The sequence below is a fragment of the Chanos chanos genome, chromosome 14 (assembly GCF_902362185.1).
Source record: "Chanos chanos chromosome 14, fChaCha1.1, whole genome shotgun sequence".
Classification (NCBI taxonomy): Eukaryota; Metazoa; Chordata; class Actinopteri; order Gonorynchiformes; family Chanidae; genus Chanos; species Chanos chanos.
The window spans coordinates 6,472,155-6,486,145 of record NC_044508.1 but is presented as its reverse complement, the minus strand read 5'-3'; the positions used below and the strand labels follow the sequence as shown (position 1 = coordinate 6,486,145).

General features: G+C 40.7%; 1 protein-coding gene across 2 annotated transcripts; it reads left to right on the top strand.

Annotated features, from left to right (window-relative positions):
* The first annotated feature begins 6,063 nt into the window (after positions 1-6,063).
* ckmt2b (creatine kinase, mitochondrial 2b (sarcomeric)) lies at positions 6,064-12,443 on the top strand. Of its 2 annotated transcripts, none has more exons than XM_030791176.1 (9): positions 6,064-6,212; positions 7,362-7,560; positions 8,781-8,876; positions 9,384-9,605; positions 10,675-10,760; positions 11,109-11,232; positions 11,507-11,641; positions 11,741-11,866; positions 12,327-12,443. In XM_030791176.1, the coding sequence occupies exons 1-9, from the start codon at positions 6,064-6,066 to the stop codon at positions 12,441-12,443; spliced, it is 1,254 nt and encodes a 417-aa protein (XP_030647036.1). The 2 variants fall into 2 exon arrangements, with proteins under 2 accessions (XP_030647036.1, XP_030647035.1); XM_030791175.1 differs by lacking the exon at positions 10,675-10,760 and adding an exon at positions 9,952-10,037.
* The last annotated feature ends 1,548 nt before the right edge of the window (positions 12,444-13,991 follow it).

The window sequence follows — 13,991 nt, the reverse complement described above, 5'->3', positions numbered from 1 at the left end:
AGTCATGCATGGGTTAGCAGTGGGCTGTCAGTTCAGCTAGAAAGAAGTGATTCACTGTGCTGGATGAAGACTGCTTCAATTTTGTTTGTTTATTTGTTTTGTTTTGATCAATCCTTAATCCAGAGAATGTCTTAGTAACACTTAAAGTCGCAACTCTGTTTTTTGACGGGATAAATTCGTGATTTCAAATTATGACCTTTGCTTGCAACTGAAATATTCTGTGTGGAATATTCGTGTGGTATTGCATTTTTACCTCACAAAACGTAGAATCCTCGATATAGACCATTTTTAAAACGTATGATCATAACGCACAGTGTGCACAGGTGTTGTCCAGTTTTGTGTGATTGGACGATTGTTAAAATTGGGTTACGTGTTGTGTTGTCTTGGTCCATCTGACATGATACTCGCAGTTCAATTCTCACTTGTGAGCACTACTGGTGAAATTTTTTTTTACCGAAATCTTCCATTTTGTGTCTTTGAATCTTGCACGTATAACGCGCCATTCTTTCCCATAAGCACACTTACCCATCTTAAAATGGTTTCTATTAAGTTATGAAAAAAAGAGCTATACCGCTCTTTTTCAGCAACTTCAAATTTTCTTATGAACACTGTTACTACCAATACAAACCTCCACGGGGCTCGTACTGGCTTTTACAACACATTCTATGATGCATTAAAGCTGCGTTATAACGTTCTGTACATCGGTTTGAAGTGAAGCGTCCGCAGTGTTTGCTGAATGGATGTGTAAAACATAATGTGGACGAGGGGTTCTTTAAATTTCAGAGATTGTACGGCGAATAGATGGAAGGTCTCAAGTTGGTGTAGGTGGCATTTCTGCAATGTAGCGTTGCTTATCTGACAGCGTGTGTGTACCCTCATAATATTTATTTCCAAATATATTTATTTTACCTTTTTTGTATATATAGTGTGTCAAACATAAGTTTATATGATGTGATTTTTATGTTGTTATTGTTGTTGTTCTTGTTGTTATTATGAAATATGTTGATTTTACAATCTGTAGTAAGATAGTTATCTTTGAACTTTGCAAAATTAGTAAAGAAAAAATGTAGCATATTTAATTGATTTGAACTCCTCCATTCCTTTTTAAAGTCTGACTTTATGTGATTTGCACATTGCAAAATTGCTCACGTGCTCTGCATGATAATGCATGTCTGAGATGACCTATGTTTTATCTGCTTTTGTATATTACTGTATAATAGTAGTTTCTCTTTCTTTCTTTCTTTCTTTCTTTCTTTCTTTCTTTTGTTCAGGTAATGTACAGCTACAGTATTTAGTTTCCATGCTTTCATTTCAAATAATAAAAATATCCTGTAAGAAAATACAAATTTTGAAAGTATGTGTTGTGTTTTCTCATAATTGAGAAGAGGCTAAGCTGTCCTAAGTCAATTAGTTTTTTATGATTGCTTACACACTTGTTATGGAATTTCACTCATTGTGTCAAAACTCTACACACAAGCGAAAGAGACACAACACTTTGACACAAACATCTCACTTCTATGTCAGAATGAAACTCTGCAATCAAAACCTAACAATCCTTTTTCAAAATGGCATTTTTGTGACACAATGATACACACATGCACCATTTGAAATACTCTTTGAAAGCAGCAACAACACGCTGTTGTACTTTATACAAAACACTTCTGTCTTTAGTATTTCATATACCTTTTTAATTGTCTCATACAGGCTCCTGTGAAAGATTGTTCCAGTATAGTACATCTACTCTCATTTCAATGAACACAAAAAAAGAAAGGCTGCAGGAAAAAAAAAACATACCGCTTTTTTCCCCCGCTATTGAAAACACAAAGAAAAAATAGAATTACAGTACAGTAATCGATACAATATGTTACGCTAAACTCAAAAATACTTACAGTAAAATTACAGTGCAATGGTAAGCAAAAATTAGTATTGTAAGGAATTTTAAGGGATGAGGTGGATGGTTTATGGATCCCGCCCTCTGTTAGGGTCTGGCCACATCACAAGCAATGTTATCTCTGGCTGGGCAACAGGGAAAATATCGCCTTGCGTACCTTATCCAACCCTGGACTGACCCCACCTCAATGTCTCCATATGCCTCTTCCATTGCTTGCAGAAGAGGCAGGCGGGCATGTGGTTGGTGGTCATACACTTTCCAACGCCAAGCCGAAACGAATTCCTCAGTAGGACTGAGAAATGGGGAGTAAGGGGGCAAGTATACAACTGTAAAGTTATTGTTGTTGGTGAACCAGTCTCGGACCAGAGCAGCCTGGTGGAAACTAACATTATCCCAGATCACAACAAACCTGGGCTGCTCTGGTCTGTCTAGTACAAGTAGGTAGTACATCCAGAAATGTGATTATGTGTGCTGTGTTGTAGTGACCTAGGGTGGCATGGTGGTGAAGAACACCTTGCAGACTCCTTGCAGGAGCACCCACCGACACCTCACCACCACCAAAAGCTTACCTGAGGTCTATTTGTAGTGCTAAGGCTCAGACTGATTGGTGTTCAATTACTGTACAAGTGTTTTCATAGGTGTGTTTGGGTGTTGCCAATTTCAGCTATGTTTTGCATTTCTGATAGAAGTGTTTTCCCAATGATTGCAAGAGGTTCATTCATGAACAATGTGTCTAATGTAAGAAACAGTGTGTAGTGTTTTGCAAACAGTGTGTTACAGAATTGCAAACAAAGTGCAAAGCAGAAAATGTGTTTGTAGTTTTGGTGCCTTTGTTTAAGACATGGTTGCAAAAGTTAAGGTTTTCTTGCTTTTGTCTAGGCATTCACTTCCAGTGTGTAAGCAATTGGCAAAAAGCTGTAGACGAATACCCTGGAAAAATAACGTTTTTTCTCGTGGTCATAAATAATGAACGTGTTCTCTAAACTGTTAAGCTGCCGAACGTGCTCAAAATGTGAAGAAATTTTTGAAAACAGTCTGACTTGATAATGTAAAACTACTGCCACCTGTTGGCTGAAAGTACTGTAACAGCAAATGTCTCCGCTCTGCCAGGTAAATGGTGCCAATGTGACGAGTGGCTGTGTTCAGCATAGAACTAATCAAGCGCTTAAACCGTAAATGTTTTAACATTCGTCGTTCGTTCGTTGTGACAGATATTGTCTACCTGGAGGACCACAGGATTAAAAAAACAAAAAAAAAACCAAAGCAAGGACATCATGTAGTCCGCTTGCAGCGACATTTATGTTGAAAAACAGATGCCCTTTAAGGATCTACAGGGTTAAAAGCTGTTTCAGCTATTAGTAGAGCTGTTTGTGCTGCGGTGGTGCAAGTGACGCTTGCATTTCTTGGCTCAGTGACAGTCTATCCTATTTCACTCTTTGCGTTAGCCTACACATGGCATGACACAGAAGAAGGCCCTGTGAACTGAACGTCCAGATCCGCGGCAGTTACAGTTCACCTGAAGAGCAAACGTTCACCTCATCGATCTTTACTGATTTTTTAATCTTAACTCCTTCCTTACAAAGTCCTCAAAGAAAAAAAGACTGTTTTGTAAACGATTGGAATCCAAGAAACTGGATTAAGAGAAAAATTCCCCTTAGTTGAAAGAAAGTACATAAATTACACGTAGTTACATAATGTCTCTCTCTCTTTCTCTCTCCCTCTCTCCCTCCCTAATCCAGAGGAAGTAGGGGACGTATTAGTGGCTCCCAGCAGGGCTGTGGTATTAAACCAGATAATACCAGAGCCCTGGGTTAACATGGCAAAAAAAGATTCGCCAGTTCTACTATAACCTTCAAACAATCCATAGTCCGCAAACACTTAACAACCCTGCAGACATGTTACTGCGTATTACACATGCCATTTTATCCCTGAGTCATTGATAGGCTATCGCCTACCTGTAGAGCTCTGCGACGACTGTTAATCACAGTAGCTATAAAACGCCAGGACAGAACCCTTGCGGATAAATACACCCCCCCCCCCCCCCTCCCAAGTGTCCCAGGAATTTGTTGGCGTGACTGGCCTTTTCGGCCTTCATACCTTGTTCTTTGAGTGAATGGAAATTACTTCGAGAGGGGGGAGGGGCGTAAAATGGTGCGACCGAGGGCCCGACAGGAAAGCCATGAAGGTAATGAAAGACCTAGAGGCTTTGACCGGTGGTGTGAGGGTGAGGGATTTCAAGGACAAAGTGGCACACGACAGCAGGGGACGTGCGCAGGCCCCTGACACGCTGACAGTAGAAATAGGATTGGCTGTTCCTATGAGCTCTTATCCTGAGCCTGGGCCTGGCTTTCGCTTACTCTGTAGCTCATCGCCTCCGGGACTGCTTGGCTGGGACACATTCCATTCTCTATACAGGTATGGAAATACGAATTATATCATTTTGACTGAACGGTAGAATTTTTTTCAGTCTACGCATTGTAATTTACTTCATGTTTATTTTTATATTTTTGCGCTTAATTTCCCCATGTACGTGGCGTAATTTAGAGGCTATGTATAGCTATAGGATTAAATTATAAAACGTATGTTATTTATTTATTTATTGCTGAATTATCCTTAACAACAACAATTTGAACATTGACACATTTGTCATTATAAAAGAAAACTATTCAAGTGTGAACTAAAGAAATCAGTTTTAATGAGTTGTTCAGGTTCAGATTTAATGAACTGCAAAAATTTCCATAGGGTTAAAAGTGTAATATAACTAAGAAAGTAAACATTGCACTTAAATTTACTCAAATAAACATCACACTGTGCAATCCATCACTCTTACAGATTTATCCGCTATTTATATCCTACTACCGTTGTAGAGTGCCCTCAAGCCATTTCTTCTATATGTAGCACTCACACAGGTCTCAAGCGCAAAAAATAACCTTGAAAAACCTTAATAGAATTGTGAATCAGGCAGCCAAAATAACCTCTCAGCTGTGGGTCTTTAGTTCCTTGAACTCCAGATTCATTGTAGTGGGAAGTTCACTTGAGCCAGACTTATGCTTCCCCCTTGTCCCTCCTCGGGGATTCTCAATCCCAGTCGGCGTCTCCCCGCGTAAGCTTCTCTGACCGGTCCAGAATGTCACGTCGGATCATGTGGTCAGCAGAGTTTATGCCAGCATAGCCCCATGGCGCTAATGCTTCATCTAGACCAGCTGCTATTAATAATGCCACTTCTGCCCACTTTTCCCCAGTAGGCGTTAACTAGTCCTTTGGCAAATATCACTCTTGGCCAGTTTCTCTGGAAGCATCAAGAGTAGCTTTAAACGCATCTTAGCACGTTTGGCTCCCTGCCATCCTAATACGCGGAAGCCTATTATTCATGGGGTTTAAAAAGAAAGGGTTTTTTTTTCTAAAGCGTACACTTACAAGTATGAAGTTGTGGACTGTATGTGGATCAACGACTTCACAAATATTAATTTTGTTTGTTTGTTTGTTTCAGTAGAGTCATTTTAGTGCGGTGTCAACTAATGCTACATAAGAATTAGACTCATTCAGCTATGGTTTCGCGCTGAATGTATAAACATTGCCCTGTCCTCCAATAAGTAAATTATTAGAGGATGAAGTCAGTCAGTTGTCCTTCTGTGCATATGTCAACGTGACACTGAAACTGTGTGTCGTGGCAAAACTAATGCTCCTCTGAAATTCAAGAAAGTAAAAATGGTCTTGGCATGAAGTTCAAAGTTGACGTGGATATGGATATTGTATAACCATTATTGCCGCACTGACATGGCATATTAGTCAAAGATGACATCAAAAATAATACCTGTTGGAGCAATGCCATGCATATTTAAAAAGTGAGGCTTTGAACCATTTGAAAAACGTAGTTTGAACTTCCCAGTCAAATGTGATATTAAAAAAGTAAATCTCTTTTCCCTTGCAAAGATGCAGTGCACCATACATTGCTTTGCTAATCATATTGTAGGTTGGAGTAAAGGCAACTTTTATGAATATTCAATATTTACAAAAGTACATAATAAGCTATAAGCTGTGAAATACAAGTCTAGGTACAATGCTCATTATGCTTTGTTTTCAGGGTCCAAAGAATAGCTCGCTCCTGGTGTGTAATTATTATCGTCCAAATCTTTGCAGTTGACCTTCCTTTGGAAGACTGAGTTTTGAGGATGGCAAGCACTTTCACCCGTTTGCTGAGTGGCCGTAACACTGCTGTGTTACTGGCTGGACTGGGAGCAGGAACGCTGGCATCTGGCTACATGCTCAGTGATTCTGCTGCTATCTCTGCTGAAGAAAAAAGGAAGCTCTACCCACCCAGGTAGAGTAATTCATAACAGCCTCTGTTCTTTTTTTGGCTTCTGTTTTTTTTTTTTTGTCACAGGTGGTTTTCTTCTTCTTTTTTTTTTAAATTTCTTACTTTAAATATCTGTGTTCATTAAGATTACAAATAATGTACGCATAGTTTATTACCGATCATTCACAACTGATAAAACTACCACTACCTCAACCTGTATAACTAATACTATTGCTACTACAACTACTGGTACCATTCTTATACGCACTACCATGGTTACTACATTCACTTTCTGTAGCCACCACCCCTTGCTAATACAGTCAAGTGGAGTGACTGTAGTCAGGAAAAAGATTTTGAATAGATTGTAACTGTGCTTAAACATAATTAGTCAGCGGCGTTTGATTGAAGCGGGGCCAGGTGTCATTTCCTGAAGAGCCCTGACACACTTGACATTAGCACAAACCTGTACTAAATCACTCTCACTGCCAGCACATGGCACCCTGTGCTCTCCTGTCCCTGCCGAGCTTCACATGCAAAGGCAATTCAATATGACTGATGGACCCCTGGGCATGTAATTCAAGTACATGTAATCCTAGACATCAGTGAGTCAATTATAGCGTTAGTTTGAAATGACCTCTGTCAATATATTTTAGGTTCTGTACATTGTATATGTAATTGAAAAATGTTGCTCTGGAGGCTGACTTTGAACGATCATTGTAATATTCTTCCTATACCACCCACATTTTTAGAAGGATATTGTCTTCTATAAGAAAATGAAGGAAGCTTCTTTAACAAAACAACCTCTGTCTGCATTACTATTTTTGATGCAATGAGACATTAAGATTTCCAGACACTTTTGAGGACTAATGTGTGGTTAATCTGGAGTTAATGAAACATGCATATTTACACACTTCCTCTGGATCTCCAGGCTTTGCGTTCTTAATTGGCACATCACTTAGACACTCTTAATTTAGGGCCATACTACAAGAAGAAGGCTCTTCTCCATAAGTTACCACTGGCTCCAGTTTCAGTTGAATCCAGCTGTACTGAATGCTCCTCTGGTTCTTATGCACGTATACTTAAATTGCTCTATGACTTTGGTTATCTCTTCCTTTTGTATTTTCTCCCTGGACTTCCAAATTGACTCCTCTGGGACTGCTAAACCCTCCACAGTGCTGACTTTCCAGACCTGCGGAAGCACAACAACTGCATGGCATCTGCCCTGACCCCAGCAGTTTATGCTCGCCTGAGGGACAAGCTCACCCCCAACAACTGGAGCCTCGACCAATGCATCCAGACCGGTGTGGACAACCCAGGACATCCTTTCATCAAAACAGTGGGCATGGTGGCAGGAGATGAGGAGAGCTATGAGGTATATTGCAGACCAATGCTGGCCAAACTGTGGTGTTGACTTTTAGTTTTCAGTTTTTGCCCCACCCACCCCAGTCCATAAGTTCATAAGTGCCAGTCCACAACTGACATCTTGTTACAGTGAGGCACTAAACAAGCCAAGCACTCCTATAATAAGAGTTTTTTTTTCTCCCTATTCAATATTTCACTGCTACACATTTTAATTAACTTCTAAGCCTGGAAAACCAGTTTCAGCCCTGATGACCTTATCTCAAATTGTACAATGGTGCTGTGCAGTAGAGGACAATGGGGCACAGATGAGTGACGTTTTCAAGAGAAATGCGTGCAGAAATACTTTTTTAGAGAAGTGTGAGGCAAGTCAGTTTGTCTTGTCTGAAAACAGTCTGCGGCTATTTCCAAAGAGGTGAACATTTGCCATCATTATGAGATGGAATCTGTTACACCTCTGTGTACGCTAGCAGGAGACCTGTGAAAGTACAATGGGAATGTCTTGAAAATTAACCTGTCAGTGCAACAAAGCACTTTATCGAGGAGCTTACACATTCAGGAGACTGCTACTAGAGCTAATTACAATGGGTTTAACACTGACATCCATGCTTGGTGGTGTTATTTACTGGGCTACAATCTGATAGATATATGGCCTTCAGGAACTATGTGTAAGATAAATTGGGCCTCTTGCTCCAAACATCATACTTAACACAATTTCATTGTTTTAATTTGAGGAAATTTCCTCCCATCACTCCTCATCATATTATCCTCCGTTATGTCAGTTACCCATACTGTTCTAAGTCCCCCATCGTAACAGAACTCACGCATATCACTATATATATATATATATATATATATATATATATATATATATATATTTTTTTTTTTTTCTTTACTACAGTTATTTTTAATCAGTTAATTTGCTAATATAGTTTGGCTCTTGACTCACTTCTGAGACTGCATAATCTGTTAAGAAAATTAATTGACAACTCTCATCGTGGTAAAATTTCACATTTTATTAACTGCTCTTGACTGTACAAAACATGGAACAGCACTAAATGTTGTTAAGGATTCTGTAGAGGATTCAGTTTTGACGAGACCTGATCTTGGTTTAGACGGTTTACATGAGACGTGATCTCTGTGTTTATGTACCTTCAATCAAGGGTGATACAACTTGTACAGACAGGGGCACCTAGGTCAAACTCTTGGCTAATGACTTGTTGTAATCTGCAGGTGTTTGCTGAAATCTTTAATCCAGTCATCAAGGACAGGCACAATGGCTATGACCCCCTAACTATGAAGCATCCAACTGACTTGGACGCCTCAAAGGTAAGGGATTCCCTCATCCCCCGAGACCCTCTTAATGCAAACACTGGTCCTATGCACTTACCGTGACCAAGGAGCACAATGCAACGGAGGTAAAGGTTAGGGTGGCCAGGGTGATTAGAGGGTAATTGCTGCTAAAGCTTGAGTAGATTTCCAAGAACTTGAATTTTTTTTTTAGCTTAAATGGGAATTTTCTTGCCTTGCTCTAGGATGTCTGGAAGCACAATATTCTCAATATTCAAGAGATTGGTCCATTTTACACATTACATGGAAGCTTAAGTTTCCATGGATTTATGTGACGCTAAATGCTAATTTTGTTCCCACCAGTGGTTCACTTTCTCAACGACACAATGGTCCCCTTTTTCATTTTATTCTTCTGGTATGCCATTAATGTCTCCTCCATCTTTTCATGGTCCCAGGCTACAATCATAGATATTGAGTAGGCGTATATCAAATGCGTTTGAATGGCCGTGTGCTTTGACATCTGATGAAGACCTTTCCCCTGGCTAGATCACCTCTGGAATGTTTGACGAGAACTACGTGCTTTCCTCGCGCGTTCGTACGGGCCGCAGCATCCGGGGACTGAGCCTTCCTCCTGCCTGCAGCCGCGCAGAGCGTCGTGAGGTGGAACGCGTGGTGGTCCAAGCCCTGTCTGGTTTGAAGAACGATCTCTCTGGCCGCTACTACAGCCTGACCGAGATGACTGAGCAGGAGCAGCAACAGCTCATTGACGTAAGCACCCACCTTCTCTTCATCTTTTTTTCCGTCTTTTCACCTTCATCAACGGCACACACTGCAATATGACATAATATAATGGTTACGTTACTAGGAAGAATGCAGCAATTCAGTAATTCTGAGATCTGAAGGTCTTGGTATGCACTGTTCATTCATTTCTAATCAGACACAAATCCAAATTAGGGAACGCCATGAGACCTGTATGGTTTTCTGCTGTTGAAGTTTCCCTCATCCAGTGGCCGTCACTAGCTTCTGTGATTGACGGCGGCATTTTCTGTGTCTAGCATCACTTTTTAAGAGCTAACTACGCTTGTCATTCCTGTCTAATGCTGGCCTGCCTCAGGAGCACTTCCTTTTTGACAAGCCAGTATCTCCTCTGCTTACTGCAGCTGGTATGGCCAGAGACTGGCCGGACGCCCGAGGAATTTGGTAAGGCAGAGGAGCTAGAGATTCCCAGTGATAGAATAGCAACACAAGCCCATTCTGTACGGTTGTAGTGACTCCCTGTTTATCCTTCTGCTGCCTGTCTGTTCTTCTGCTGCCTATGGTGTCCGTAATGTTTCTCAGAGGAATAGTGGTGCAAAACCCAGGCATGAACATTTACTTTCTTTCTAGAGCCTGATGCAGCCAACTAACTAATAGTTGTTTCAAGTAACTAAAAGCTCTTTTATTATTAAAATCATTTTTTCTTTTGGAGAGTCTGTATGACACCACTTCAATTGGGAGTGCATGAATTAAGTGATTTAATACCCACTTAAGACTTGGTAAGGATGTTAAGTTGGTGTTAGTGTTGGGGTTTTTTTGTGTGTGTACCTTTGCAGAATCTCCAACACTTGATATGAGTCTGAATATTGCCCTTTATCTGGATCAAGTTACCTTGTTAGTTCAAGACTAGAGAGGATTCACATGTAGCCTGCTGAGAGACTGATGTAATTAGGAGACATCAAAGGGGTATTTTGTGCCTTGTCCTGACACCTTAGAGCTCTCCTGACTTGACCTGACCCCGATCCCTCCTTTCTTTTCTTCTATTTTTCCTTCCCCCCATTTATTGGTCCATCCCCTCCAGGACCACTTCCTTTTCGACAAACCTGTGTCCCCCTTGCTGACTTGTGCAGGGATGGCCCGTGATTGGCCAGATGCCAGAGGAATCTGGTATGGTGCATGAAGCATGCATCACCAGATGGCATTCCCATCAAGCATGTGTGTGTTTATATGTATTTGCGTATATATCTAATGCTATGACCGTGACCCAAAGCTGCAAGGTTATGATGTATTTCTCTATCCATTGCTCTAATGGTTAATCACATGTGAGAGTAGGAAACTAACTTTGTAAAGAAATTAATTGGCTTGTGATTTTACGAGCAATAGTGCAGAGTGAGTTGAAGGTGCGCGGACAAAAATTGCACTTTGTTTTGGAGGACTAACGGTCTCAGCTGAGCGCCTTAGTGTTTTCTTCCCGTGGGAGAACATTTCAGATCTCATTTGTCTGTTCTAAATCAGGCACAACAATGAGAAGACATTCTTAATCTGGATCAATGAGGAGGACCACACCCGCGTCATCTCTATGGAGAAAGGCGGCAACATGAAGAGGGTATTTGAGAGGTTCTGCCGGGGCCTGAAAGAGGTACGCTGGATTTAGACTAGCTGAATATTCCATGTTCACAGCAAATAACTTTAAGCCCACACTTTAAACATAATATCAGTCTTAATCTATTGGTCTTCATGACTGGTCTGGGGTTTCATGATATTTATGACACACCACATTCCTATTTACTACGGTCTGAAGTAAACTGAAGTGTAAATGAAAGCAGAGGCAGAGATTTGAAGAACCTTACCTAAAGTCCTATGGTTTCTGCGAGTTAATACCATGAAATGGATCTCTTTCACTAAATGTAAAGGTGGAGAGGTTGATTCAGGAGAAGGGCTGGGAGTTCATGTGGAACGAACACCTTGGCTACGTCCTGACCTGCCCCTCCAACCTGGGTACCGGCCTGAGAGCCGGAGTACACGTTCGCCTGCCACTCCTCAGCAAGGTACTGCAAACCCCAAAGATACTGTATCTTTGCGTACCCTTAATTCCTTAGAGCTTTTCACAAAAGCGTCTGTCTCATCGCACCTCCATCCACTTACAGGATCCACGCTTCAGTAAGATTCTGGACAATCTCAGGCTACAGAAACGCGGCACAGGTGGTGTGGACACCGCCGCCGTGGGTGACACATTCGACATCTCCAACCTCGACCGACTTGGCAAGTCTGAGGTAAAAGACTCCTGGGTTGAGACGTCTTAACTTCAGTGGGCAGTTTAATAGGATAGAGAGGAAAAACCCAGAGGTAGAAAGCAGACGTGTTAGACCTGACGGCTGACGCCTTGTTAGAAGCAATTTACTAGGAGGGTTTTGAGCTACATAAGCATGTTATTACGAACACATATCGCAAATGGTGGCTTATTTTCAGAGATTTCACACTTTAATGGGCAAAAATTTCCCCACACTTCCTACAGCGAAAGTATCTCAAATTCTTTTTTTTATGTTGTCCAAGGCTGGCATGCATGATTCAGTTAGACAAGAGCTTGGTGGCCCTGATAATCACATACACTAGTCAAAACATTTGCCAGAAATAGGAAGGATAAAGAGAATGGATTGGCAAATAAACGCAAGGAGCGCTGAAATACAGGAATCATTCTCAGAGGTCGCTTTTGCCCATTCTGCCTTATTTCAGGTCGAGCTGGTTCAGCTGGTAGTTGATGGAGTCAACTACCTGATTGACTGTGAGAAGAAGCTGGAGAAGGGTCAGGATATCAAGGTCCCAGCTCCCATTCAGCAGTTCAGGAAGTGAATACATCCTACTGAGTGGCATTGAGGGCCAGGCTACAGAGAGACCAACTGGCCCTCCCTCTGCTTTCTTCAGTACTGAAGGTCTTACAAGAACTCAATAAATTATTCTAGTAAAAAAAAACCACTCTATATGTTTTGGTCTTACTCATTTCCATTTCAGTACCCTCCACTTACAGTTTGGGGTTTGGGGTTTGAGGTGACGAAGATAAACACTTTGTTGGATTATCTGCATCTTGCGATTTGGTTGTGAGAGCTTTGATCGCCAGTTTTTTATAATACGGGGAAGAGGTTAACTATACAGACTGAAAGACAAAGAAGAGAGTAAGAAAACAATATAATAAAATATTGTTTTAGAGGAGCATTCATATTTCATACTGTGGATTCAGTTACTCAACTATGATCAATCCCTAAGAAATGATAAGGAGAATTAACCCAAGGGGAGCTGAAGATACACTGCCAGTTGTAAGCCATTCATAATAGATTCAAGTGTCATGCTGGAATTTCAAATTTACCATTTACTGTACTGGAATAGGATCAAACACTTTTCTCCAGCCCAGGTTTTAAAGGCATGAAGCAATATTGTCTGCTCTGAAAGTCACATTAATATTGTGCATTTAATGGAGGGTCAGATGGAAAGTTTGTGAGATATTTGCAGCGGCCCTTAGCAAGTGATAACAGACACGTAGTTGCTTCAAATGAATTCAGATGTGTATTTATAGCAGATATCAGCATGCCATCTGTGCACTCCTTTCGTCCTTTTGGTCCTTGGTAGCATGAGAGGGACAGTGCAGGGCCTCATGTGAGTTATGCACTCCTAAGCTTGTTTTGTGGGCCAAAGGTGACATCTCACACTGTATACACACTATGGATCATCTAACATGTGTCCTCTAAATCTCTTTGTTCTACTGTGCAGACTGCTAAATAGGTTCTAATGTACTCTCAGACAGAAAAGAGCATAGCACACAATCCATTTTTTGAACCTGTTCTTTATGCGTAGATACATCTAACCAAGCTCATATGATGTAAAATTTAACGTCCTTTATCACTTTGTTACATCAAATCAAAAACATAAAATAATGATACTACTCAGTCAATAAACTTTTCCCCTACTACCTACATCTCCTTTCAAACAATCCAAAATGTGTGCATATCCTAGTCCTTGACATGTAGAATTCTACTGTGTTTTTGCCTTCATCTTAGTGTTACAGACTGATTTTTTAATTTGCGAAACTGGTATGTCTGCTCCAATCAGAGATCGCAATGTTTGGTCAATAAAAAAAACAGAAAGATGCTAAGACTTCAGGATTTAAGGTTCTTACTGTTGTTGTGAGAGGTACGTGAAGATGTTTCAAAGCTTTTTTTTCTTGTCTTTCTGAATGTAGTATCATTCCATTTGGTTTGAAAGGTGGCTTAGCAACGGAAGCTCATGAATTGAGGAGAAATACTCTTGAAGTACCAGTAGATGGCAGTGGTTCAATCTAAAATGAAAATCAAATGAATCTTCCTCTGTCTTCTGTTCATGGCACAAACATTCAAAATGAATATTCAT